Here is a 25,344-nt window from a genome sequence, read left to right as displayed (position 1 = left end):
GCTGTCCTGTCTCTTTCTCTTTAATTAATCTGAGCCACTGGAAAAGGGATCAGAGCTGGAACTCCCTGTGTCCTGCTGCTCTTTGGGGCTGCAGCTGGATCCTGGACAGGGGTCTGAGCTGAAAACCTCCACCAGAAAGCAAAGCTCCTGCAAAGACATCCTTGATTCATCTCTTCCTGAGATACCTCAGCTTATTTTTTAATGCTTTCTTGAAGAAACTAGCATGTCTTAAGGGTGTCACAAAAATACCACTGCAGATGAGCGGCTGAGAGTGAGGTGCAAAGTCAGGAGACAAAGATCCCAGGCCTAGGCATATGGCAGGAGTTTGGCTTTCTCCCAGGACTGATTACACCCTTGGTTACCACGATCTAGCTGAGGTCCCTTGTCCTCTGCTAGGCACCACTCATGGGCAAATCTGATCTTCACAGTAATTTGTCTATGTAGCTTTGGAGAGCTACAGGGCAATGGGAGAAAGCATGCATGTTTTGGAATATTTCTCCTCCTTTCTGGAGGGACGTGGAGTAGAAATTCCAGGGCATTCAAGGAGGAGCTCACAAGACCTGGTGGCAGAGCAGAAGGTGTGCAGGAGTCCTGCCACCAGCTCTGCAGAGCCAGACAGCTACGCAGCTGTGATGCTAAAAGTGGAAGCCAGGGCATGTAGTCAAATAGGCTTTGCACAAAGGGGAACCGGATGCTCTGGGGCCAGATTCCACTCTCGGTTTACAGCAGGTAAGGTTAAATGTTAGCTAGTTGCAGACGACCAGCTCAATACCCAGCTGGTGACACTGGCAGCAGAGCTTGGTTCCTCGGGTTGGTGCGGTGCAGCAGATGAAGAAGGGGCACTGAAGCACCTTATATCAAAAAAAGAGAAAGATCAGCTCAAGCATGGACAAGGCTAAGGACTATGCAAGATATTTTCCCCCATAACCTGCTTTCTATTTCCCTCTCAGTGCTGCGCCGCTCATCTCATCCTGCCCTGTCCTGGCTGCCTGTGGCCTCCATGAATCTCCCCTCACCATGCCCTGAGCTTGTGCTCCTACTACTTCACTTTCTTTACCCAAGTTCATTGCTTGGCTCAGCTCTTTGACTGTTGTCTGCAATTTGTGGCTGACATGCCACATTAGATGACAGAAAAGAGGAGCTAAGATCTCTTTGACTCCTCTGATGAACCCATGTTAATGAAGGCAACCAGGAAGCCATATGTGTGTGAAGCCCCCACTTCACAGCAGTGATGGGATGGCAGAGGAACATCTGTGTTTGCTGCACTGTCACCCCATGCTGTGGAGATGTCCCTTGCTGGAGGGCTGTGGGCATCAGAAGCACCTCAGGGCTGCGTCCTGAACCCCAGAGTGGAAGCCATCAGCACGCACTGTCTGTATCTCTGCTCTTTCTGCTCTTCGTGGGGCACTTGAACAACCCTTGCCATAAACTGCTTGGGGCTGTCACTGATGTCCTGTGGTTGTCCCTGACAGCCCATGGCAATCCCTTCTGTACCCTGGCAGACACTGCCTCCAGTTGTTTTGGCAATCTGGGGGTTGGTGCTGGCTTCCAGGGAGAGGAGGACTGAGGTCTGAACCCTGGGTCAGCCCAAGACTTAGATGTGCATCTCTTTATGGCTGGGGGTGGTGCTTTGGCCATTGGGGCAGAGTCTGGTGGGGGACACGTCCAGTGGAAATGAAAGGGGTCCCCAGGGGAGTACATGGGGCACAGGGCAAGAGGGAAGAAACACCTAACAGGTGGTTGTTGGAACTGGAGAACTCACAGTGTGCTTCCTGCTCCATCATTACTCCAACGTTTTACACATTTTAATGGTCTAATGTGAAATCCATGGGCGCTCTAGGACCGTATCTCACGATTAAAGCCAGAAAAGCTGGCTGACAGCTGCAGCAGTGAGGGAGACAACAGCCCTCATATATTGAAACATACAGAGGCGGTCTTGGCAGAAAACTGGACTAGAAGTATATCTGACTATTCAGTGAGGGGGGAGCCTCAATGCCCAAAGGCAGCCCTGTTGTCCCCACGTCAGCCTCTGGCTCCCACCATCTGTGCACCCCTGCAGCCCCAGGAGCCAGCAGCCGCTGCCCCACGCCGCAGAACTGAAAGCTGCTCCATCCTGGGCTCCTGCACTGCTCCTACCAAAGAGTGTGCCACTGGTCAAGGAGGAGGAGGAGGCTGAAGCAGAGCCGAGCTGGGAGGTAGGTAGTGCTTGCAAGCATGGGGATTTGTTTTATGTACCCGGCATTGGGAAAAACTTGCCCAAACCCTGGCTCTTTACTACAAGGGGGCTGATCAGTGGCAGTATTTTATCTTTAGGACAGCTTGTCATTTTCCTTCTCATGCTTGCCTATTGTTTCTTGGACTCTGTGAAGCCTAATTGCTGCTGCACATCTTGTCCCACATCTGTGTTCAAACTATCTTGGAAGTGGCTGTGTTGAAAGTTGGTGGCTCCTTCCCCCTGAACTGATGCATGGCTCTGGGTGACAGTGACTGGGAGCACTTGTCAGTGCCACAGAACTTCTCACCTTTGGTAATCCCATTCCTAGCACCTGTGCTGGAGATGAGAAAATATGTGAAACACAGGCACCCTAGGGAGAGAACAGTGTAAAGAATGTTGTCAGCTCAGGAGCTTCATGTTTGTGCTTTGGTGATGGCCAAAGGGCTGATCCTTTTTCACCTGGCTAGCTCTTGGAAAACGCTTCAAATGAAATGTGAGAATGCTGTGTAACCCTCAGGATCCTTGACTGCCAGTGGAATTGACTGCCTTTTATGAGACCAATTCTCTCCACCATGCTTTTGGGCTGCAAGTAAGCCTCCTCTTTCAGCACCCCATGCACTGCACTGCGACCATGGAGCAGGATGTCTGGGGAGCAGCAGGCAGTGGTGGGCAGCGGTGGGCAGTGGTGGGCAGAGGTGGGCAGCGGTGGGCAGTGGTGGGCAGCAGCTGCCTGCCCAGCTGCCTGCCCAGTCACCTCTCTTCCCAGCCGCCTGCAGCTCAGCCCTGCACCGCTCTGCCATGTCGCCGCACAGTGAGCCGGCCACTTCCCTCACGCTGATGAAAACTTTTTGTTTACTGGAAGAGTGGATGCTTTTTCTTCTTGCGTAAGATTGATTCTCAGCCAGAGCAGGCAGATCTCTCTCCTGTGCCCCTTGTAATGCAATGTCCATGCAGGACAGCACAGCTGTGCTGTAACAGGAGTTGTGCTAAATGTAGTTAGGGCTGTGTTTTGCTAGACTAACCTCTCAAGTCCTTTACAGGCACCTCAGTTCATTTTTTATCAGTTACATTCATACTCAAAAGCCTATGTGATTTTTTTCTTTTATGAAGAGTTTCTTGAAGAACAACCAAGCACCCTTGGGATCAGTGTTTTGATGGTGGGTGGTGAATGCTACTTCTGACATGGTTCTGTAACACCTGAAGGCCATTTGCATCATCTTGTTGGCCACCAGCATCCTCAGACCATAGTTTAGGATCCTAAACCTAAGATATACTAAAAACCACCTGTGTATTAAAAGTGTGTCTGGATGTTAGACTTGTAGATGATTCCTAGGGCCAAATTTTTACACAGCAAGTGATTAATGACCCTTTTATGTCCCACATTTCTAGAAAGCCTGAAGACAAATGCATAATTTCTCTGTGAAGTCAATTCCTACTCTTGTGCAATGGGGGAGTAAAAAGATGTGTTTTATACTAAGCTTAATGCTGAGAGCATAAATGAAATAATGTTGGGAGCACACTCGTATTGTTGAATAGCATGCCTTACTGGGAAGTACACTAAACACTAACCTCCTGTGGTATATGTGGTCAGCTGCCGTTTGATATCTTATCAGAATACTTATTCATATTTCAAAAAATGAAGAAAACCCCAAAACATTGTGCATCTTTTTTTTTTTTTATTATATTATTTCACTTTTCTGCCTTGGGCCATGGATCTCTTTTATTACATTACAGTGGAGAACTTCTGGTTGAACTTTTTGGTTTTAACTTTCCAAAACTGAAATGAGACATAGCAGGAATAAACAAGGGTTGCTCTGCTCCATCTTCAGACCCATTTTATTGATAAAATTCCTAAGTAATCACAAAGGCAAGCCTTCTTAGTCCCAGCTTATGACAATTATTGTTGGCGACGTAAAGCGTGAAGGTTTCCCAGTGCTGACAGCCTCCACCTATGCTCTGGGCTCTTCCTTAAGGAAAGCTCACACCGAGAAGGGTTTTTTGAGTTTGGAATCGCTGGCTTTGCACATGTTTGGGAGAACAAAGATGAAGGAAGCAGAGAAGCATTTTGGGTAAAAGAAGCACAAACACCCCAAATGCTCATTTGATATTGGATGTTCAATACTATTTGAGATTAATTCAAGAGATTTCTTTTTCTTCAAAGATTGCCTGAAGCATTGTGGCTTAGCTGTTGATTTCTGCATTTCTTGGATATCCTTTGCTCTGTCCAAAAAATGCAGACAGATTACTGTTGATCTTGTCTATAAAAGCTGGTCTTGTGTTTGGTCCCGGTCAGATTCACACCTAGTGGTTTCAAAAAATTAACATAAAATTTGACTTTTTACTCTTCTGCCTACAGACTTATGAGAGGGGAGATATGAAATCTTGATGGCTCATGGAATTACTGGGGTGTATCAGAAAAGAGTCAGCAAAAGAAATTCTAGGTGTTGTAAAAGGAAATATAGATTTTAACTATGCAGTGGCAGAAGTTAATCTGTTTTGTCCCACTCATTTGAAACCCACAAGAGCCTCTCTTGTGTTTTCAGTACACCAGAAAAACATGAAACTGCAGTTTGGAAATGAGAAGAAAAGCTGCCCCATATATCTGCATAATGGAAAGACACCCCTCCACCTTTTCAACCCGACTTCTGGCTGGCATTTTTCAGAACGTTTTGGGCTGTATGTCTTATCTTCATTGAGATGTGCATGTCTCTGCCCAGCCCACAGCAGAGGAGGATGGTGTAGGCAGTGGGAGTGCAAGCTCTGCTTTACCCTGGCTAGCCTAAGGGATCCTTCTCACTCCCAAGGTGAAGAAGACATAAGAAGGATTGGTGCATAAAGCAAAGCCCTTCTTGTCAGTGCATGGTCAGACATGCTGCAGTCAAAGCCACACTTGCAGCCCCAGGCTGCAGTGGGACAAATGTCTGCTGCCCTGACTCCCCACAGCTTCACCATCCTCCTAGCCCTCCTGCCAGAAAACCCTGACATGTCTCCCTGTAAGCAGCAGGCCTTTGGGCTTGATTATTTGCTTGTTTTCTCAAGCAGCACCACGTAAGATCAGGAGTAAGTTTAAACACAGTGCGCAATGATCTCTGCAGGTTTTGTACCTGCACCGCTGCCTACAGCCTAGGGCAAACTTAAGGTATTTGCTAAGTGGTAGCACAGTCTGTCCTGTTTGCTTCTGATGCATCTAGATTACTTGCTGAATCCACTTTAAGGTGCTGAGCATGGGTGTGTGGGTGTCCTTCCCTCCCTCTGGGCAAGCTCTGGTGCAGGGGCTCAGCATGGCTGCACTTGCTTGCAGAGGTGTGGATGGTGGACACAGCTGGTGTGGACAGCAGGCTCCCTAGTAGGTCTTTGGTCTTGAAAATGGGTTCCCAAGAGCCTTGTACTGCAGCTCTGGAAAGAGAGCTCTACCACTGGATCTCTTGACCATAAAGGATTGAAAGCTCTGATACTGATGAAAAGCCCTCAAGTTACAACTTCTACTCATAGCACAAAAGTACATACACGTCTGTATTCTGCATGGTCAAATCCTTTTAGCCTTATTTTCCCCATTGTGAGCTTTACCCATGGGCTTCCAGCTTATGCCTGTGCAATTGCCATGCCCTCGTTGCCATGGCCGCATTGCTAGGCCCTTTGACTCACCACCTCTTGTACTGTGGTTGAGCTAAGCCTGAGGTTTTCAACACTTTGTATCTTGCACATTTCCTGCAAGAGGTGTCAGAAAAATGTGTTTCCTGAGATTAAGTAAGCAAAAATAATAGTTACCAAAACCAGACCAAAAGAACCTAAAAAAACGAGAAAAATAATAAAGCTGTTCAGCAGCTTCCTGTTTACCAGCAGCTCAGATACAGATTTGTCAACAGCATTGCTGAGGTCTCCTCTCAGACCACAGCAGCATTGGAGGTGTGTGTCACCCCAGCAAAGCCTCTCTCTGTGCCCCCAGCAAGGGCAGAGGACTGAGAGAAGATATGAAAGATGGGACAACGCTGTGCAGATGCCTGCTTTGAGATCATAGCCACTGTGGTCTAGATGGGAAGTGCCAGCAGGATGGGACTGTTGCCCAGATTTTGCTGTGTGATGCTCCCATGCTGAGAGCATCCTGCCCCAGGGAGGCATCTCCAAAGGCACACGCCCTCTCTGAGGGGACGTGCTGTCAGTGGCAGGGTGCAGGTTTGAATTCAGGGTCCCATCCTGGTCTTAAATCACACAGGCTTCTCTGTTTTAAGAGCATAGTTTCACGTGCTGAAGCCCTTTTTTCCTTGTAAAATCTGGTAAGCACCCAGAGCTGCTTCCACAGGAGGTTCCTGTGGCAGACCTGTGCTCAAGATGGAACCAGTCTAGCCATTTAACCGAGAAGCTAATTGAGTGTCCTTGCCCATGCCCCAGCACCATGTGATTTATCTGCATTTGGCAGAGCCAAAAATTTTTGTACAGGGTTAGGTGGCATTGCTGTGGTGGGAGGAATCCTGCCTGGTTTCTGTGCTGGAGCTCGCAGACTTCACACCTGAAAGGTCACTGAGCCCTGAGAAGAAAGCCCTGAGTGTCGGCAGGAAGGTGTATAGTGGTTTTCTTGGTCTCTGAGCAGCGCTGCCTGGACAGGGTGCTGGGTCCAGTGTGGCCAGTGCCGAGTGTTGGTGCTGAGCACCAGGCAGCTAGCCAGCACAGGTAGCCTTAAAAATCTGGTGGGGAAACATCAGTTTAAGCCAGAGAGGGACTTATGTGTCAGACAGTGTAATTACAGTTGCTGGAAAGCACTAGAAGGAATAAGCAGCTTGCAAAAAAATAAAAAGAGTAAGAGCCAATATATATTTGTCAAGGAGCAGCTATGTCAAATCAGCCTCAGTTACAGCCTTGTGCCAGATGGGCAATGCAGGGTTATCCTGTACCTCAGAGCTAGAGTTGTCTGAGCATATCAGACAGCCTTTACATGAGTCCACAAGTGGTCAGACAGCCCAACTCCGGAGCAGTCGCTGCTGGACAGGAGAGCTGCCCAGGAGGGTCCTTTAGCCAGGGCTGTGCTCTGCCCCAGCACAATTCAGCAGGCACATTGGTGCACTGGGTGAAGGGCTGGTGTATGTTTTTACTATTTTAACCAAAGAATCATTTTGATTGGAAGAGACCCTCCAGACTATTGAGTCCAGCCATTAACTTAACTCTGGCACTAACCATGTCCCTAAGAACCTCATCTATATGTCTTTTAAACACCACCAGGGATGGTGACTCCGCCACTTCCCTGGGCAGCCTGTTCCAATGACTGACAACCATTTCTGTGAAGAAATTTTTCCTAATATCCAATCTAAAGATCCCCTAGTGCAGCTTCAGGCAATTTCCTCTCTTCCTAACACTTTTACAAATGTCACTACCTTGGGAGGGGTTGAAAATGCACTGGGGGACAGGATGGCTGCTCAAATTGACCTTGACAGATTAAAAAGCCTGAGACCGATGGGCTGCAGTTCATTAAGGACAAGCACCCACTTTCGCACATGGGCAGGGTCAGCTGAGACCACAACACATTATGGTGAAGACAGAACTTATGGAAAAAAGGATCTGGTAGCCAGCATACAGCACAACAGAAGCGTGAGTCACCAGTGCTATGTGATTGCAAAAGATGACAGCTACCCTGGCAGGTGACTCTTCCAGTCTGCTTTGCCAGGGGTAAGGCCCACAGCTGGCTTCCATGTCTAGTTTTGGGCAATGCAATGCAAAAAAGATTAAGGAAAACTGGACAGCCACCAAAGGACAACAGTGGCTACGATTGACAACTTAGAAAACATGACCTAAAAGGAAAAAGATTATGGAATATGAGCTATTAAGATTGAAGGGAAACATTATCTAAGAATATTTTAAAGCAGCTAGAAGAAAGCAGCAATTGTTCCTCCATGGATAAGGCAAATAACGTACTCAAATCATACCAGAAGAGTTTTAGACTAAGACAAATTTACTAGGAGTGAGTCTGAAGAAACACTGGGATAGTTTGTAAGGAGGAGCTGGGGAGAAAGCAGGGACTGTAGGAGCAGGCTGAACAACTGGGTGGCAAGAATCACAGAGGGACATTGCCCCTGCCTTCAAGGCAGGAGACAGACTACCTCAGGTGTGTCAAACTCATTTTCACCAGGAGCCACATCAGCCTCATATTTGCCTTCAAAGGGCCAAACGTAATATTAGGACTGTATGAATGTAGGAGCAGTTGCACTTCTTGATCTTCCAGTGTCCCATCCGGCCTTGTTTTCTGTGGTTTCTCTGTTCTAACTCATTCTCACTTGCATCCTTCTCTGTTCTCCACCCTTAGGCAGAGCAGTGTCAAACGCTAATCTGAGAGGTGCTCGTGTACCGAAGGTGTGGGATAGTAAAGGCTTAAAAAAATAAGCAATTCTGGGTAATAAAAAAAAGGATCAGATAAGGGACAGATGAAGAACCTTCTTCTCAGAGACTCCATAGGCGATAAATGTATTTGTTTATTTCTTTCTGTCCCACAGTTACCCTGTTGTAAAACATAAGTGAGAAAATGCCACTCACTGCTGACATTGTTATGAATGAGTTGCTGTGCTGGGAGTTTTGCAACACACTGATTTCTGCTTTGGTGAAACTAAGCGATTGTGCAAGGCCGCAGCTGTCAAAGCCATAATCCGTGTGGCTTTGCTGCCGGCAGTGAAAAGCACAGCACGGAGCAGAAGGAGCTGATCTAAACCTCACCAAGCACCTCCAGCTGCTTCTCCTCTACAAACTCAGCAACAGTTTTTGGAGGACTGTCCAGCTCACAGCCTTTTTATTTTCTGCACTGAGCATCTGCTGCAGGAGAGCCAGCGCAATGCCAAATAAGTTTTTTGTACGCACATCTGTACATGTCTGCATTACACAAGAGCTTTGTTACAGTAATACAACTCCACTTTGGTGGAGGGTGTCAATATTTTTGCTGACCAAGCTGAAAAGAAAAATAAAAATTTCTGTCTGCTGTCAACAAAACAGACAAATCTTAGTTCTACTGGGATATTTTTTAAGCTTTGAAGTCTGCCTGGTTTTGAGGAAGAAGGGTTAGAAAAGAGGTTATTTATTTCTCCAAAAGCTACATTTGAAAATAACACATTTAAAAAGGAAAAATGCCAATGTTTTGTCTGGAACTTGTCAGATAAACTATTGTGACTCTTCTTCATCTTTTTTTCTAATTGGAGGAAGGAATCCCCCAAAAAACATCTTGGTGCTTTCACATGTATTTTAGGCAACCTAAATATACCTTTACGATAACCAAAAAAACAATCACTTTAAATCTCACCCAGTTGCAGAAATCTCACCCACCTCATTGTACACAGGCATACAAATATGTCATTCCCATAAAGAAATGGCATTTGAGTAAGGCATTTGACACAGTCTCCCACAGCATCCTCACAGCTAAATTGAGGGAGTGTGGTCTGGATGATCGGGTAGTGAGGTGGACTGTGAACTGGCTGAAGGGAAGAAGCCAGAGAGTTGTGGTCAATGGAGCAGAGTCTAGTTGGAGGCCTGTATCTAGAGGAGTGCCTCAGGGGTCAGTACTGGGGCCTGTATTATTCAATATATTCATCAATGATTTGGATGAGGGAATAGAGTGCACTATCAGCAAGTCTGCTGATGACACCAAGCTACGAGGAGAGGCTGATATGCCAGAAGACTGTGCTGCCATCCAGTGAGACCTGGACAGGCTGGAGAGTTGGGCAGGGAAAAATTTAATGAAATATAACAAGGGAAAGTGTAGGGTCTTGCATCTGGGTAGGAACAACCCCAGGTTCCAGGATAAATTGGGGAATGACCTATTAGCGAGCAGTGTAGGGGAAAGGGACGTGGGGGTCCTGGTGGACAGCAGGATGACCATGAGCCAGCACTGTGCCCTTGTGGCCAGGAAGGCCAATGGCATCCTGGGGTGTATTAGAAGGGGGGTGGTTAGTAGGTTGAGAGAGGTTCTCCTTCCCCTCTACCCTGGTGAGACCACATCTGGAATATTGTGTCCAGTTCTGGACCCCCCAGTTCAAGAAAGACAGGGAACTGCTGGAAAGAGTCCAGCGCAGGGCAACAAAGATGATGAAGGGAGTGGAGCATCTCCCTTTTGAGGAAAGGCTGAGGGAGCTGGGTCTCTTTAGCTTGAAGAAGAGGAGACTGAGGGGTGACCTCATTAATGGTTACAGATATATAAAGGGTGAGTGTCACGAGGACAGAGCCAGGCTCTTCTCGGTGACAACCAATGATAGGGCAAGGGGTAATGGGTACAAACTGGAACACAAAAGGTTCCACTTAAATTTGAGAAGAAACTTCTTCTCAGTGAGGGTGACAGAGCACTGGAACAGGCTGCCCAGGGAGGTTGTGGAGTCTCCTACTCTGGAGGCATTCAAGACCTGCCTGGACGCCTTCCTGTGTAACCTCATCTAGGTGTTCCTGCTCCAGCAGGGGTATTGGACTAGATGATCTTTCGAGGTCTCTTCCAATCCCTAACATTCTGTGATTCTGTGGAATGGAATTAGGCCATTCTGCCATATGGGAAATCTGTACCTCCACTCTAGCAATGGTCTGATTAAAAAAATTTGATTAAGCTGATGCAGTCTCACTAAGACGGTGTGTTGACAGCTGATGCTGATAGACCCAAACATCATATGATTAACTGAAAGAGGCAAGGATTCCTCAGAAGACAAATCCCATGCGGGGTTTCCTCCTGTACTTCCCAGGTGACCATGGTGCAAGGGATTCACTGAGGGTGCTGCAGTCGGGAAGGGCACTTGCCAGTCCGTGTAGGCAGCAGAGACCCTTAGTAGAGGGTTGTTGAGACAGAGACGTGGCCAGGAGGAGGAATTTGGGGTGGGAGGTTCATCAAAGTGCTACCTGCCACGCCGCCCCCAAGTTGCAGAGGACATGCTTGCCCTGACCACACGCTTCTACCTTCTGGTGCAAAGCTGAGCTGTTGTCATTGTTCTTCCCATTAACAGATGATCGCAGGTATTTTACAAGCCATTTTAGCTGAGCAGCCCAGCAACTCTGAATGTCTGTATCCCCTGTTGCAGTTAATCCTTATTTTGTTTCATCTGTTGAACTAAGTCACCTCTTCCCTCCTCTTCTAATATGACTGAGTAAGCCCTCTGAGTTGTAAAGTGAGAGCTGATTTGAAAGGGAAAGGCCTCGTATTGTCTAAGAAGCTGTTCTTATTTTGCTGTCGAGCAAAGGCAGAGGAAAGTGCTCTTCTTGCCTAAGAGTACCTGACTTGACTGGTCACCACCACTTCGAGATGGGTAGAAGCAGGGCATCGCATCAAGGCAAACTTGTCCTCTGCATTTCAAACAGTTGTTATGATAGCGAGCAGATTCAGGAAATACTTAGTCTTTTCTTGAGAAATATCCTACCAGGTAAGCTATGTTATCTCCCTTCTTTTCCTAATGCCGCTTATACCAACACCAGAGCCTGTGCTGTGGTATCTGGAAGGTACCTCCCATCCGCCTTACTCAACAGCCAGAGTCATGCCAGGACTAGTGGCTGGTGCTCCTGGGGCCAAAGCAAGTTTCTTGTTGGTGGTGTTCTCTGTTGCAACCACAGTTTCCTTTCTGTGTTCAAACTCAATTCATCTAAACTGACTGTAGGAGGAACGAGAGGTTTCTGCAAGAGCAGGCAGAGAAGTTTTGCAGCAGCTAAGCTGCCCGTCAACCCCAGGCTGAGGAGCTGCAGTGGTGGCACAGGGTAAGAAAACCCTCTGAGACTAATGCCAAAGGCTGAGCTAGCATGCACAGGTGGTTCCCCAGTGCCAGTGAATTTGTCTGGCTGTAGGAGCTGCACATGTGGCCATGCTGTTTGCCTCACAGCACAATTTCTTTTGGTTGTGGTATTTGCCACAGCTTTTTCATTCAACATGTGGCCTCAGTGGAGCATCACTTCCTTGATGTTGGGGCTCCAAGTAGTTTGGGGGAGTGGAAATCTGCGTTACTCTGATGTGCTGGTCGCTTTTTAGACTGATAAGTGTCTTCAGCTATCTGAAGCGCTGCATGAATTCTTTCCCCACTGAAGCAACTTTTCTGACAGAAGACAAAACAACAGAAACCATAGTTTCAAAGTGTGAATACGAAAACCGCTGCGGTAGCAATGGCAGCAGGCGCAGCTAAGGAAGCATGAACATCATGGTGCACAGTCTCATGGAGACTCACCAGCACTCACTGGCTGTCTGGGGCCACTGTGGCCGCTGCAGGCTGACCCTGGCCACCACCATCAAAACATGAGAAGACAAAGCAGGAGGTTCCTCCAACAGCAACATTTTCCCTGTGTTTTTTAACCTGAGTAATGACCGGGGATGCCTGTGCACTTGCATTTTCACCAAGGTGGTGACAAAACACAGTACTTCTCTCCTGCAGCAGTCCTGGTTGGGTGCATGAAGCGTGGTGTGTGGCACAGCTCCTGCTCCCAAACCCAAGCTGGCCATAAGCTGAAGCACTGGAGACACGAATAGTTGTCTCTGTTTCTCTCTAAGGTTTTTCATTCTCACGGGAGATCCCACAAGAGCATGGAGAGACATCACTAGCACTGGTATTAAGTCCAGCTAAAACTCATTTGGAGGGACACTGCTAGAGAAGTGACCTCTAGGGTGGGTTTTGGATGGGTTCTTAGGAAACAGATCTAAGACCTCTCTGCTCACCAGCTCCCACCCAGCACCTTGGTAGCACCCCCAAAGCCCTGGGAGGAACTGCCTGGTACCTGCTGTCCCATCCTCAGATATGAGAGCCCCCCGGTCACGTGTCCCCTTCACACACAGAACCAAGGACCATTTCACACCAGCTGGCTTGATCTCATCCCACAGGAAGGCTGCTCCACAGCCCCATTGCCCCCCTAACAAACTGTCTTCAGCCCAAGAGACAACCTGTAATGTTGTTCTCATACACCTATGCTTTCTCTAAAGTGAGACAACCCTCCTTTTCGCCTGGCCATTTCCTCTCCGGGTTATCTGTATGTAGCAAACATATCCCCTCCACAACTTCACTTTACCAGGCTGAGCCCAGCTCTCTCATGCTGCTCCTTCTACCACTTTGCAGCCTCTCTGCACCTGTTTCCACTTGAGTTCAGCACTTTCAAGTGCAGTTGACCTTTAACTTCTGTGTTCATTTTTTAACGCCTCTTACTGGTTTACCACATTTTCTGCTTTGTTATCTTCCTCAGATAAATTTCAAAGGGCTTTCTTATTGTGGAAAATCCCTGTTTGCCTGCAAGGCCCTTGTGTAACTCAGGACAAGGTGAATGCTACTCAGAGACCAAGGAAGTGTTGGGAAGGACACGGGTCATTACGACCTGGTTCATAGCTGATGGTGGAGAAAATCAGAAATGCATATCTCCCATCCTCTCTCCACCAGTTATCTTCCTCTGAGCTTTAAAGGGGAGATTAGCATACCTACAGCTTTCAGCACTGCACATCTGTGAACACACAACCAGTTATTTATCTCTGCTGCCCTCCAGCCCAGCAGAGCTCTGTCTGCCCATCATCCCCTCAGATTACCTGTAAGAGAGAGAGAGCAGGGCTCAGCATGGGGAGAATAATGAAATTGGCATCTGGTTCTTCCCTGTCCCACAACCCAGGCATCTCCCACTAGTTTTCATCATCATAATCATCACCCTTTCAGCCAACAGTTCTCAAGTCCACCCCTGTGCTGTGGGCCTCCCCTCCCACCTACCCTCGTATCTGCTGCTCAGGGACAGCAGCTTTCCAAAGCCATACTTGTCATCTCACAAACCCATCTCTGCTCCCTTCCTTTCACTGCCTTTGACAAATCACATCCTCTGTTGCCTTTAATAAATTTTCTTCCTCTGTTGAGAAAAGCTCAAGGGACAGCTCTGTGTCAGGAACTTTGGTAAATTTTATATCAGACTCTGTAATTCTGCTGTTTTCCTCCAAAACACTGGCACCACCACAATTTTTTCCTCCCTCTCCTTATTACCAGGCTCTTAGCCATATGCCCAGCATGGTTCTCTCTGGTCTGCCCAAAGACATCCTCTAACCAAGGCAGTCACCAGGCCTGCTTACTTGTGTCTTCTTTTTTCACGTGAAATCAAGACTTTTTCCTTGCCTTTAAGGTCTTCTGCATCTTCTTGCTTGCTCCAGCGTTCTCCAATGCACATGGTGTTTCCTCTGACATTTCCCTGCTGTACTCTTCCAACTTCATGGCTCACTTTGCCAGGCCATGCAGAATTGCAGCTGGTGAAAATACACAGCTGGAAGATTCTCCGATTAAAAGAAATATACATTTTGAATGAAGTTAAATATTTTTGCAAAATCATAATGCATGCAGAAGAAAATAACCCAAGAAAAAATATGGTTTTTTTCCTTTTAGAATACATAGACATGTTTTAAACTGCAGATATATTTAATTCCTTTATCAGTTGCATGTCAAACTACTGTCAAATTTTATCAGTTTCATATCAAACTATTATTTAATTTTTTTTATATGTGTTAAGAACTTATCAGCCAAACTAATGCAAAAAACATCCAATGGAAAGAAAGCATCTTTCCTTGATTGAAGCTATGATCATACAAAGCTGACTTCATTGCTTTCTAAACAAAAAAGTAAATAGAATGGAGTTACGTTATGTTATACGGTATGTCTGTAACAGCAGGACATACTATTGGTATATTATTAGTTATATAATTAATACAGAGAGAATAGAATAAAATAAATTTCTATTAAAATAATGTTCAAGAGTTAATTCTGAAAACAAAACAAAACAAACAAACAAAAACACAAAAGAAGAAAGAGCACCCGGTCTCCTTTATGTAATAAGACCATCTGGGTCCTTGGAGGCAGGGTAATGCCGTGCTCGTCGGTAGCATCTTGAATACATCAAGGGACAGGTCTTTTCCATCTGACTGTGCTAGTGACTAGTGCCAGGTCCTTCATTAGGTTCGTTCTTTTTCCCTCTAGTCTATTTTCTCACTTCCCCCCACACACTTTTTCTGTTCTTTAGGACTCTCACTATTCGTTTTTGCAACAGCCAGCAAGCTGGAAAGATACTTTGGATTGGACCTTCTAGCTGCTACCGGAGAACAGTTTAAAAACTTTTATAGCAGCCATGCTTTGGATCTGTCACAATCTTGTTTGGGGCTCTTCGGCAAATCTCTCGCATTCTCTGTGCTCCTATAAATCAGGAAAAAGGTGCTTGTTGAGATTAATGCGTGAAAAGTATACAATCTAGCTGACTTGTAAAGCACTACAGTTTACAGTATTACACAAAACAAAAATAATTTAAAGTTCTTTAATAAAATAAAAACATCAACCCTGTCCTTGTTTAAATATTTTTTCCTTGACCATGTATCCTAAATGCTCTAAAATATACTCTAAAAAACCCCAAGGTAGCAAAGAAACTCTGAAATGCCTCCACTTGAATATAAGCCACTTCAAAAACTATTGCAAAGAGATATCAGTAGCTGTGAGTTCTCATTCTGCTCAGAAAGTTAACACATTACTGACAAGGAAGGACATAACAAGCCTGCAGTATACAAGCTGATATTAACTGAATAAAGAAAGAAAAATAATAATGTGTCTCAGAAGTTATATACCAGATTCTGAAAAAAGCTGCTACTTTGTTAGGGTGTGTTCTGTGACAGAGACATCTGAACTTTTAATTTTTTCCTGGGTAACTGTGAGGAGAGAGGGTTTAGCAAAAGCATTAAAAGAACACCTGTTCATGTGCTACCTTTACTGTCTTCCAAAAGAGCTGTATTTGATTTTTGTTTCGCAGTATGTGTTTGTAAGGCCTCTCACTTCTTTTCCTGTTTACCGCAGCTACAAAGCCTTCTGTTTGTCTCAAATTCTGTTCTGTAACTGGCAGCTGCCCATTCGACACCTGAATATCACCAAGCTCAGCCTTCTCCACAAGCGATGGAATAAACCTCTTGAAAACTCCCGAGCCTGAGAGAGGACGAGGACAAGGTAGAAGGAGAAGGTGACCGGGGCTAACTAAGAGAGTAGAGGCTTTCTGCTGTCCAAAGGTAAAGTCTATCCACATTTAATGCGCTACTCTTAAAAGTAGTGGGCTAAATTTGGCAAACAGGGGAAAGTGACCTGCAGCAGTTCTCTCTCTTTTGATACCCTCTGGAAAACTGCTTTTTTTTTTTTCAGTTTGACTTGTTTTTCCAGCTGGTGTGGAGAGAGGAGAAAGTGGAAAATGCTGTGCCTTGGTCGGAAGCTGTCAAACGCATTAATGCTGTAAAGGCATTCTGAAAGTCTGAAGTGGAGCATCTCCAGTCTCTGCTCAGCGCAGGAAAAACACTTTTGAATGTTGCCAAAATCGGATTAATCAGATCTATAAATCTAGATCTGTGTATCTGTATCTATCTACTTATTTATATATTTATACATCTAGAAGAGAGTATTAATTATTTTTTGAATTTTTTTTACTTTTGATTGTTGAAACTATGGACTGCTTTTAAAGGGTCCCTGACAGGCATTTAAGAAAAGCAAGTCATTGCTACAGTGCTTACAGTCGCAGTATGTTGAGATCACACATCAAAAGCATTACCTGGAAATATTTTCTACTTATACCTGCTGCTGCATGAACAGCCGTTATGTAGTGACTTAACATCTCAATATTTATGCGTTTATGCATTAAAATGAAATCGAAATTCTTAATGCCGATGTCCTACCTACAGCTGAAAACTAAATATAGGAATTACACCATCAGTATAAATTGCAGGAGTGCTTTTCTCTCATCACTCGTTATTTCTGAACAAGGAACACTGTAGGGTGGAGTGTTGCATTTGTAACAGGTTTCTCTGCATTGCACATACCAGCTGGCTTTGGTGGAAACAGCCCTGGAGCCCCACGAAAAGCTGAGGCAGGTCAGTGAGGCACAAGCAGCATCCATACACGGAGCAGCAGACAAACACTGACTCCAGCACCACTGTGCTGTGCATCTGGATCCTCCTGCTTCCCTGCACAAGGTGGCAGAGCCAGGCAAGAAGGGGTGAATTCTGGTTCCTCCCATGCCAATAGAATTGCGCAATTCCCTCTCTTTTCATACACCCAAGTAGCAATTTTTAACTCAGAAGAGCATGTTCTCTACTTTTAATGAATTCATCACTGTCATTCATATTATTGCTGCAGCTCAGTAGCAGTTATAATTACAACTGATTCTTCCCTCCTGGAAACTCTGTGCCTTTGAAGTTCTTTCAAGATGTGATTAACCTCTGTGCAAACATAACGTAGGCACAGCGCACAATAAACATGGAAATGTCTTAGCAGTAATAAGGCAAACTCTTTTGAAATGGTGCCTTTCGAAAGAACCAATACTTGTTAAAATATGAGCACTTAACTCTGCAGAACTGATTCTCTTTTATTTGGGTCTTGGAGAGCATGTCAGACCATTTTAAAGCTGTCTTTATTGCAGTTCTTCAGAAATGACAGAGAGGAAACCTACCCCCGGAGTGTTTTGGTTTTCTCTGAACTAGAAAACTGAAGTTGGGCAGAACAGACAGGAACAATAAAACTGCTGGGTTTTAGCAACAGGCACAGCCAAGCTGCTCACCAGGGAACCCAGAGCTCAGTGGCGGCCCTGCTGCAGCAGCGCAGAGCTGGACACTGTGAGTGCTGCCATAGCGCTGCGAACTCCCTGCTGCTGCAGAGGCTGTTGGTATGTGATCCTGTGCCTACCTGTGGAAAACTAGCTTACATGTCTCTGCATTCCCTGCCTGTACGTAGCTGATAAGCTCAGCTAAAAGTGTGGGTATGCTGCTTGGTGATGGCTTCTTCAGTCAAAACACTTTTATAAGTGTCTTTATCCTACATGTAAAATGCTTCCCCACCCCAGGGAAGAAAATCCAGATTCTTAGATCAGATGCTGGTTTTGTACCATTTTGCACCATTATGACTACTCAGAGCATCAATTTTTCCCTGTCACTAACTCACTAGCACTGAAGCAGTTTTGGGGAAATTGAGATCATCATACTTAACACAGGTATAGTGTTGGGACCAGTTCTGTTTAATATCTTTATCAATGATCTGGATGAGTGGATTGAGTGTGCCCTCAGTAAGTTTGCAGATGACACCAAGTCCTGCACTTGGGTCATAACAACCCCAGGCAATGCTACAGGCTCAGGGAAGAGTGGCTGGGAATCTGCCTGGTGGAAAAGGACCTGAGGATGTTGGTTGACAGCTGGCTAACATGAGCCAGCAGTGTGCCCAGGTGGCCAAAAAAGGCCAACAGCTTCCTGGCTTGTATCAGAAATAGTGTGGCCAGCAGGGCTAGGGACTAGGGATCATGCCCCTGTACTTGGTGCGGGTCAGGCCCCGCCTCGAATCCTGTTTTGAGCCTTTCATGACAAGAAAGTCATTGAGGTGCTGGAGAGAGTTCGGAGAAGGGCAACAAAGCTGGTGAGGGGCCTGGAGCACAAGTCTGATGAGGAGGAGCGGAGGGAACTGTGGCTGTTTAGCCTGGAGAAAAGGAGGCTGAGGGAACACCTTATCAGTCCTTATTTCTATCTGAATGGAGGTTGTAGCATGGAGGGTGTTCGTCTCTTCCCAAGTAACAAGATGAGAGGAAATGGCCTCAAATTGCACCAGGGGAGCTTTAGATTGGATATTAGGAAAAACTTCTTCACAGAAAGGGTTGTCAGGCATTGGAACAGGCTACCTAGAAAAGTGGTTGAGTCACCATCTCTGGAGGTGTTTAAAAGATGTGTAGATGAGGTTCTTAGGGCCATGGTTTAGTGCCAGAGTGAGGTTAATTGTTGGAGGTGATGACCTTGAGGGTCTCTTCCAAAGAAAATAATTCTATTATTCTATAGGAATAATTGGTAGGCTGCAGATGCAACCTTTGGGGTGACACAGCTGCTCCTGTCCAGCCAGTCTCTGCCTGGAGGCTGACCCATGAGCTCAGTGTGGCACAGAGAAAAGCAGAAGCCACCACAGAATCACAGAATCACACAGAATCACAGAATGTCAGGGATTGGAAGGGACCTTGAAAGATCATCTAGTCCAATCCCCCTGTCAGAGCAGGAACACCTAGGTGCGGTTACACAGGAAGGTGTCCAGGAAGGTCTTGAATGCCTCCAGAGTAGGAGACTCCACAACCTCCCTGGGCAGCCTGTTCCAGTGCTCTGTCACCCTCACTGAGAAGAAGTTTCTTCTCAAATTTAAGTGGAACCTCCTGTGTTCCAGGTTGTACCCATTACCCCTTGTCCTATCATTGGTTGTCACCGAGAAGAGCCTGGCTCCATCCTCGTGACACTCACCCTTTATATATCTGTAAACATTAATGAGGTCACCCCTCAGTCTCCTCTTCTTCAAGCTAAAGAGACCCAGCTCCCTCAGCCTTTCCTCACATGGGAGATGCTCCACTCCCTTCATCATCTTTGTTGCCCTATGCTGGACTCTCTCCAGCAGTTCCCTGTCTTTCTTGAACCAAGGGGCCCAGAACTGGACACAATATTCCAGATGTGGTCTCACCACGGCAGAGTAGAGTGGAAGGAGAACCTCTCTCGACCTACTAACCACCCCCCGTTTAATACATCATGGGAGTCCTGTGCCAGGACAAACGGCTGTTTATCTCTTGCTCTTTCCTGCACAGGTATCTGAGATGAATCCCACAAGCCAGTTCCTTGCCACAACAGAATATGAATATGGATATGAGGAAAACACTGCTCCGTGCAATGAAGGCAACCAGTTTCGCAGATTTAAATCTCTCTTTTTGCCAATCCTTTACTGCCTTGTATTTGTCTTCTGCCTTCTGGGAAACTCCTTGGTCCTTTGGGTTCTCCTGACCAGGAAAAGGCTGACAACAATGACTGACATCTGCCTGCTGAACCTCGCAGCATCCGATCTCCTCTTTGTGGTGCCTCTCCCTTTCCAAGGCCACTACGTGTCAGACCAGTGGGTTTTTGGCAACGCTATGTGCAAGATAATGGCTGGCATTTATTACATAGGTTTTTATAGCGGCATTTTCTTCATAACCCTCATGAGCGTAGACAGGTATATAGCAATTGTCCATGCTGTCTATGCCATGAGGATTCGGACAGCCTCTTGTGGCATAATTATCAGTTTAATCCTGTGGCTGGTGGCTGTCTTGGCTTCTGTACCCAACATCATGTTCAACCAGCAGCTGGAAATTGAGCAGTCTGTGCAGTGTGTCTCCACATACCCACCAGGTGACAATACCTGGAAGGTTGCTTCTCAGTTTGCAGCCAATATCTTAGGCCTCTTGATTCCCCTTAGCATCCTTATTTACTGCTACTCCCAGATACTGAAAAACCTGCAAAAATGCAAAAATCGGAACAAGATCAAAGCAATCAAGATGATTTTTATCATCGTCATTGTTTTCTTCCTCTTCTGGACTCCCTTCAACATCGCACTGTTCCTAGACTCCCTGCAGAGCCTGCACATCATCAATGACTGCAAGGCGAGCTACCAGATAGCCCTGGCCCTGCAGCTGACGGAAACAATCTCCTTCATCCACTGCTGCCTGAACCCCGTGATCTACGCCTTTGCTGGAGTAACATTCAAGGCCCATCTTAAAGGACTACTTCAGCCCTGTGTCCGTGTCCTCTCCAGCCCAGACAGAGGCGTTGGAGCTGGTCAATCATCTTCAGCACACAGCCAGCTCTCTGGCTGCTCTGACAGCACAGCATTCCTGTGAGCCCACCTGAGCTGCCTTCTTCTGGTGCAAGAAGTTGGCCTAAGCTCTGACATGGCCCTGGAGGTGGTACCACAGGCACCATCCTCTTGGGAGGGTCAGTATATCTATTCCTTCTTTTGGCATATACGGTGAACTATGGCACAGCAGGTGGCAATGTGAGTTTCCTGAGAGCACCAGTGTGTTGGTAAGATGGTTACCCTGCAAGTTTGCCATGGAATTGTTTTCAGTTATGTCTTAGGGCACTTTTAATACATTTCAGCATTCAGGGTGCTTCCTCTAGTACTTATTTTCTCCTCTCATGAAAGCATTGCTTCTGCCTCAGCCTCGAATACGCTCTGCCTTGCAGAAGCTGTTCCATGCCTGAATCCCTGCATCCCTGGGACAGGTGCAAGACGCCTGTCTGGGAGCTCGGAAGGGGATAGGTGTGGGGTTACTTCACATTGCAAAGAGGGAATCACCTCAGCCACTGTCACCATTCCTCTTTTGCTTCAGCTCCCAGATGAAGAAATCCCTTAGCTCAGGGTCATGTTGCTTTGCTGTAGGATGCTCCCAGGGGCATGACCAGGTGGTTCATGGACCTGCTGCCACCCAAAGGAGCCTTTGGTGGTGATGCCTTCAAAAACAGCAGAGCAACACCTCCAGGTGCCCCCTATGCCCATCACTCGTAGGGGGCCATACACTTGCATGTGTCTCTGTCAAAGCAGCCTGACAGTCTGTGTCACCACTCGAGGTGTGGGCCACCACAGCTCCAGCTCTGTGCCCCAGAGCTTGCTGTTAAATCTTAACCCCACAAAATGGCATGTAGCACATAGGCTCTGTCTCTTTTCAGTCATCACTATTTTCTGCCATTTTAGAAATGTTTTCTTTGAATAAATATATTAACTGCATCTTTTTATGTCTTGGCTCCTGAAAGTCTTCCTAATGACTCACAAACACAGATTAGAATAAGGAAAGGATGTTTTTACTGATTTTGGGGCTGGTATCACGTAATATATGTCTGATGGAACTGACGGGCACCCCTGAATCTCTTCAGCAAAGTAAGTCTTGTTTCCACTTTCCTGCTGAGAAAGATTTGTTCTCTAAATCCCAATAAAATTTCACAGTGAAAAAATAACATTTATGTTGAGGTAATATTACTGTAGACAAAATTTTTTAAGTTAAACAAGAGACTACCTGAAACCAGGAAAAACGCCACCTGGGTATTGTCAAAGATTGCGTTTTCTAGGCTAATAAAAATATTGTATGTTTTCTTAGTTCTGCCTTTTCTTATGAAAATATAATTGCATCTTTTGATGTTTCTGAAATATTTCAAATACATTCCTAACCTCAGTGCAAAAAATCTTCTTGCCATTAGCTACATAGTATAGAAAACACTTATTTCATTTATGATCGTGTGATTAACATTTTTAGGTTTTATTCCTCAGTGGATAAGAAATACACTGCAGCTAAATTATCATGTTGTTTTATTTCTCAGTAGACTTCTATGTATCTTGAAATAAAAATCTCTGTTTGGGTATCTCTGTGGGGTTCTTGTACTGTTCAGGCACTTTAATGACTGAAAAGAAATATGGGCCAGCATCTCAGGTCAGATATCTTCCACTGTGGCTAGAACTTTGGAGTTTGGATAAAATTGTTTCTCTTTAAAATGTACTGTGACATTTACTATCATCTTACCTGCTGATGTTTCAGATGAAAATGGAAGGGAGAAGAAACAGAAGTTACGTATATATATTATTTTTTAAATTGCTATTTTGGGAAGCAGGGAAGACAGAAATGTTTTCTGGCCAGCTCTCACACTCTGACACTTACCCAACATGCTACATCACTGCAGCTTAGACAGCCCAAAACTAGTCAGCCAGGAGCCAAGTGTCAGACAACTGACACTGATCAAAGAGAGAGCCCCAGTCCAATCCAGACTGCAGGAGACTCACAGCCCCAAGGAGCTGCCTTCAAGGAGATAACTGTATCTGTCAAGAGTCTCCTGCACTTTTTAGGCCTCTAGATTTCATACCCAGCAGCTTTTTCGGCTTTTTTATTTTTCCTGATTGAAATAGGACACATGTGAAACAGCAAGTTGCTCTGATCATTTGTTTTTATTAGCAGTTGTTTAAAAACAGACCAAAATCAAGTGTCCTGGTTTCAGCTGGGATGGAGTTAATTTTCTTCCTAGTAGCTGATATAGTGCTGAGTTTTGGATTTAGAATGAGGATAATTATGATAACACACTGATGTTTTGGTTGTTGCTGAGCAGTCAAGGCCTTTTCAGCTTCTCATACCACCCCACCAGTGAGTAAGTTGCAGGTGCATAAGGGGCTGGGAGGGGACACATCTGGGACAGCTGACCCCAACTGGACAAAGGGATATTCCAGACCATATGACATCATGCTCAGCATATACAACTGGGGGAAGAAGAAGGAATGGGGGGATGTTCAAAGTGATGGAGTTTGTCTTCCCAAGTAACTATTATGCATGATGGAGCCTGGCTTTCCAAGAGATGGCTTGAATATCTGCCTGCACATGGGAAGTGGTGAATGAATCCCTTGTTTTGCTTTGCTTCTGCACGCGGCTTTTGCTTTACCTATTAAATTGTCTTTATCTCAACCCACGAGTTTTCTCACTTTTACTCTTCTGATTCTCTCCCCCATCCCACTCGGGGGGAGTGAGCAAGCGGCTGTGTGGTGTGGTGTTGCCAGCTGGGGTTAAACCACAACATCTTTTAGATAATAGTATTAAAGATAGTATTAAAGAACTCTCTGGTTTTAAAGAACAGATTTGGATCATATCTGCAAATGTGTTATACAGAAAAAATAATAAGGGATAAGGTCCCTATTTTTCAATAACTGTGTATTTGATTTGCTGAGTTTCAAATTGTATAAAGACCAGATGGTCAAAAGCATTGCAGTTTTTTAAAGATCGCGCCCCTTTTCAGGGTGCTATGTAATTCAAACTGATACGTACCAGATATACCCCAGACATGCATCATTCTTTCCATCATGAAGTTCTGCAAGTGCAATCCTAAAATGTCCAAAGTCTCCAAAGAGACTCTCGCATCATTAATGTAGTGATGTTTTCAGAAGTAGACTAGGATTCTCTCTGGGTTACAAGAAAAGGGTCAAACACTTTGGTTTCTGTTATTTTTTCATAAAGCTCTCCTTATAATCATGGTCTGTGTGTGTATAATAGTGGAATTTAACCCAAATGATATGAGAAGACTTTACCAAAGAAATAACAAAATAGGTTTTGCTGGACTCATTGCAGAGGTTCTTCCTCCTCCTTGTCTTCTACTGCTGCATTTGAAAGACTTGTATTTAAGAATCCAGAAGGGTGGATCTAAATGCCCCATCCTCTGCTCAAGCACAGCTCAGTACAATCAACCTCTCACAGAGTAAGATGGTGGATACTTAGGACACTTTTCTCTTCAGAAGGCCCTTTCTCTGTCTAATGTGGCTGCAAAAAAAAGGAATAAAACAAGTAGCTATTCTGCCTCTGAACTACCTGAACAGAAACACAAACATACCCAGCATCAATTCAAGTACTCACAGATCTCTCAGAAAAATTGTGCCTCCTCTCTAAACATGAAATTTTATTTTTAATGTTGTAAATCCACATGATTTTATGCTACTCATATGTGATGGAAAGAATCCTACAAAGATACTAAGCAATGTTAAACATTTTTGCACTTCATTGCACTGAAACAGTTCTGGATAACAGTACCACACTAGTAGGATACTATTAAGGAACTTGTACTGCCATTTTTTCAATTATATATGTATATATATACATAAGGTAGAAACTTGTCAATGACAATGTGCTTTCTTCTGCAGACATAATATTCTTCTTGGAATAAGGCAGGTAGTAGACGCACTGCCTCTTCAGTTCCAAGGGTTCTGACGAAACATAAAATTGGTAGAATAATTTTGCAATCTACTCATAATCAGATCAGCTAGTTTTTGTGTGCTGAGCTGTTGTCAGCTGCAAATTGCACTGCAAAAGCACCAAGGAACATGAATGTTTGATGTTATCTGGATTTCCTGGTGCTGTGTGTGGTAGTGTGAATACATACGCCAAAATATCTAGCCCAATCTTGTTCCATTAAATTAGTGGAAAGTTGATCGCTATTCTAAAGAGGATGGAATAAAGAAACTACTGCTGTTCATAGAATAGATCCCCTAATCAGATGTTGCCTAACTAAAGAAACTAGTGTTTCTCCAAGGACCAAGCTGTAACACCTACCATTGTTATCAGATTACCAACTAAAGAGTTAAGTAACACTTTTCATTTTTGGTAGCATTTCTCCAGATAGTTCTAAAATGTGTCTGAACCTACTTGAATTCATCTAACATGTTTCACAACCCTTCACGTTCCTGTTTCATGCTTTTCTGCCCTCCTGTAGTACAATGCCCCCGAGGCTATGACAGGAAAGTCTGATGTTATTGTAACCCAAGACCACTTGGCAGCATGCAACAAAACACACAGATGTGCACATCCTCAAAAACAGCCCCTACACCTTT

At 45.3% G+C, this 25,344-nt stretch overlaps 1 protein-coding gene across 3 annotated transcripts; it reads left to right on the top strand.

Annotated features, from left to right (window-relative positions):
* Positions 1–1,753: 1,753 nt before the first annotated feature.
* On the top strand, positions 1,754–23,434 carry LOC102094010 (C-C chemokine receptor type 8). Of its 3 annotated transcripts, none has more exons than XM_065051747.1 (3): positions 1,760–2,195; positions 16,034–16,193; positions 19,769–23,434. In XM_065051747.1, the coding sequence occupies exon 3, from the start codon at positions 19,778–19,780 to the stop codon at positions 20,831–20,833; it is 1,056 nt and encodes a 351-aa protein (XP_064907819.1). In that variant the 5' UTR covers positions 1,760–2,195; positions 16,034–16,193; positions 19,769–19,777; the 3' UTR covers positions 20,834–23,434. The 3 variants fall into 3 exon arrangements, with proteins under 3 accessions (XP_064907818.1, XP_064907819.1, XP_021136023.2); XM_021280348.2 differs by having other exon boundaries at positions 15,988–16,193; XM_065051746.1 differs by lacking the exon at positions 16,034–16,193 and having other exon boundaries at positions 1,754–2,195.
* The last annotated feature ends 1,910 nt before the right edge of the window (positions 23,435–25,344 follow it).

Source organism: Columba livia, chromosome 2, assembly GCF_036013475.1.
Source record: "Columba livia isolate bColLiv1 breed racing homer chromosome 2, bColLiv1.pat.W.v2, whole genome shotgun sequence".
Lineage (NCBI taxonomy): Eukaryota > Metazoa > Chordata > Aves > Columbiformes > Columbidae > Columba > Columba livia.
Note: the sequence above shows the minus strand (reverse complement) of the source record. Positions and strands in the feature narration are given on the sequence as shown.

Bases quoted from the DNA above. Each gene is read 5' to 3' on its own strand.
- LOC102094010 (XM_065051746.1), top strand. From the start codon at position 19,778: ATGAATCCCACAAGCCAGTTCCTTGCCACAACAGAATATGAATATGGA.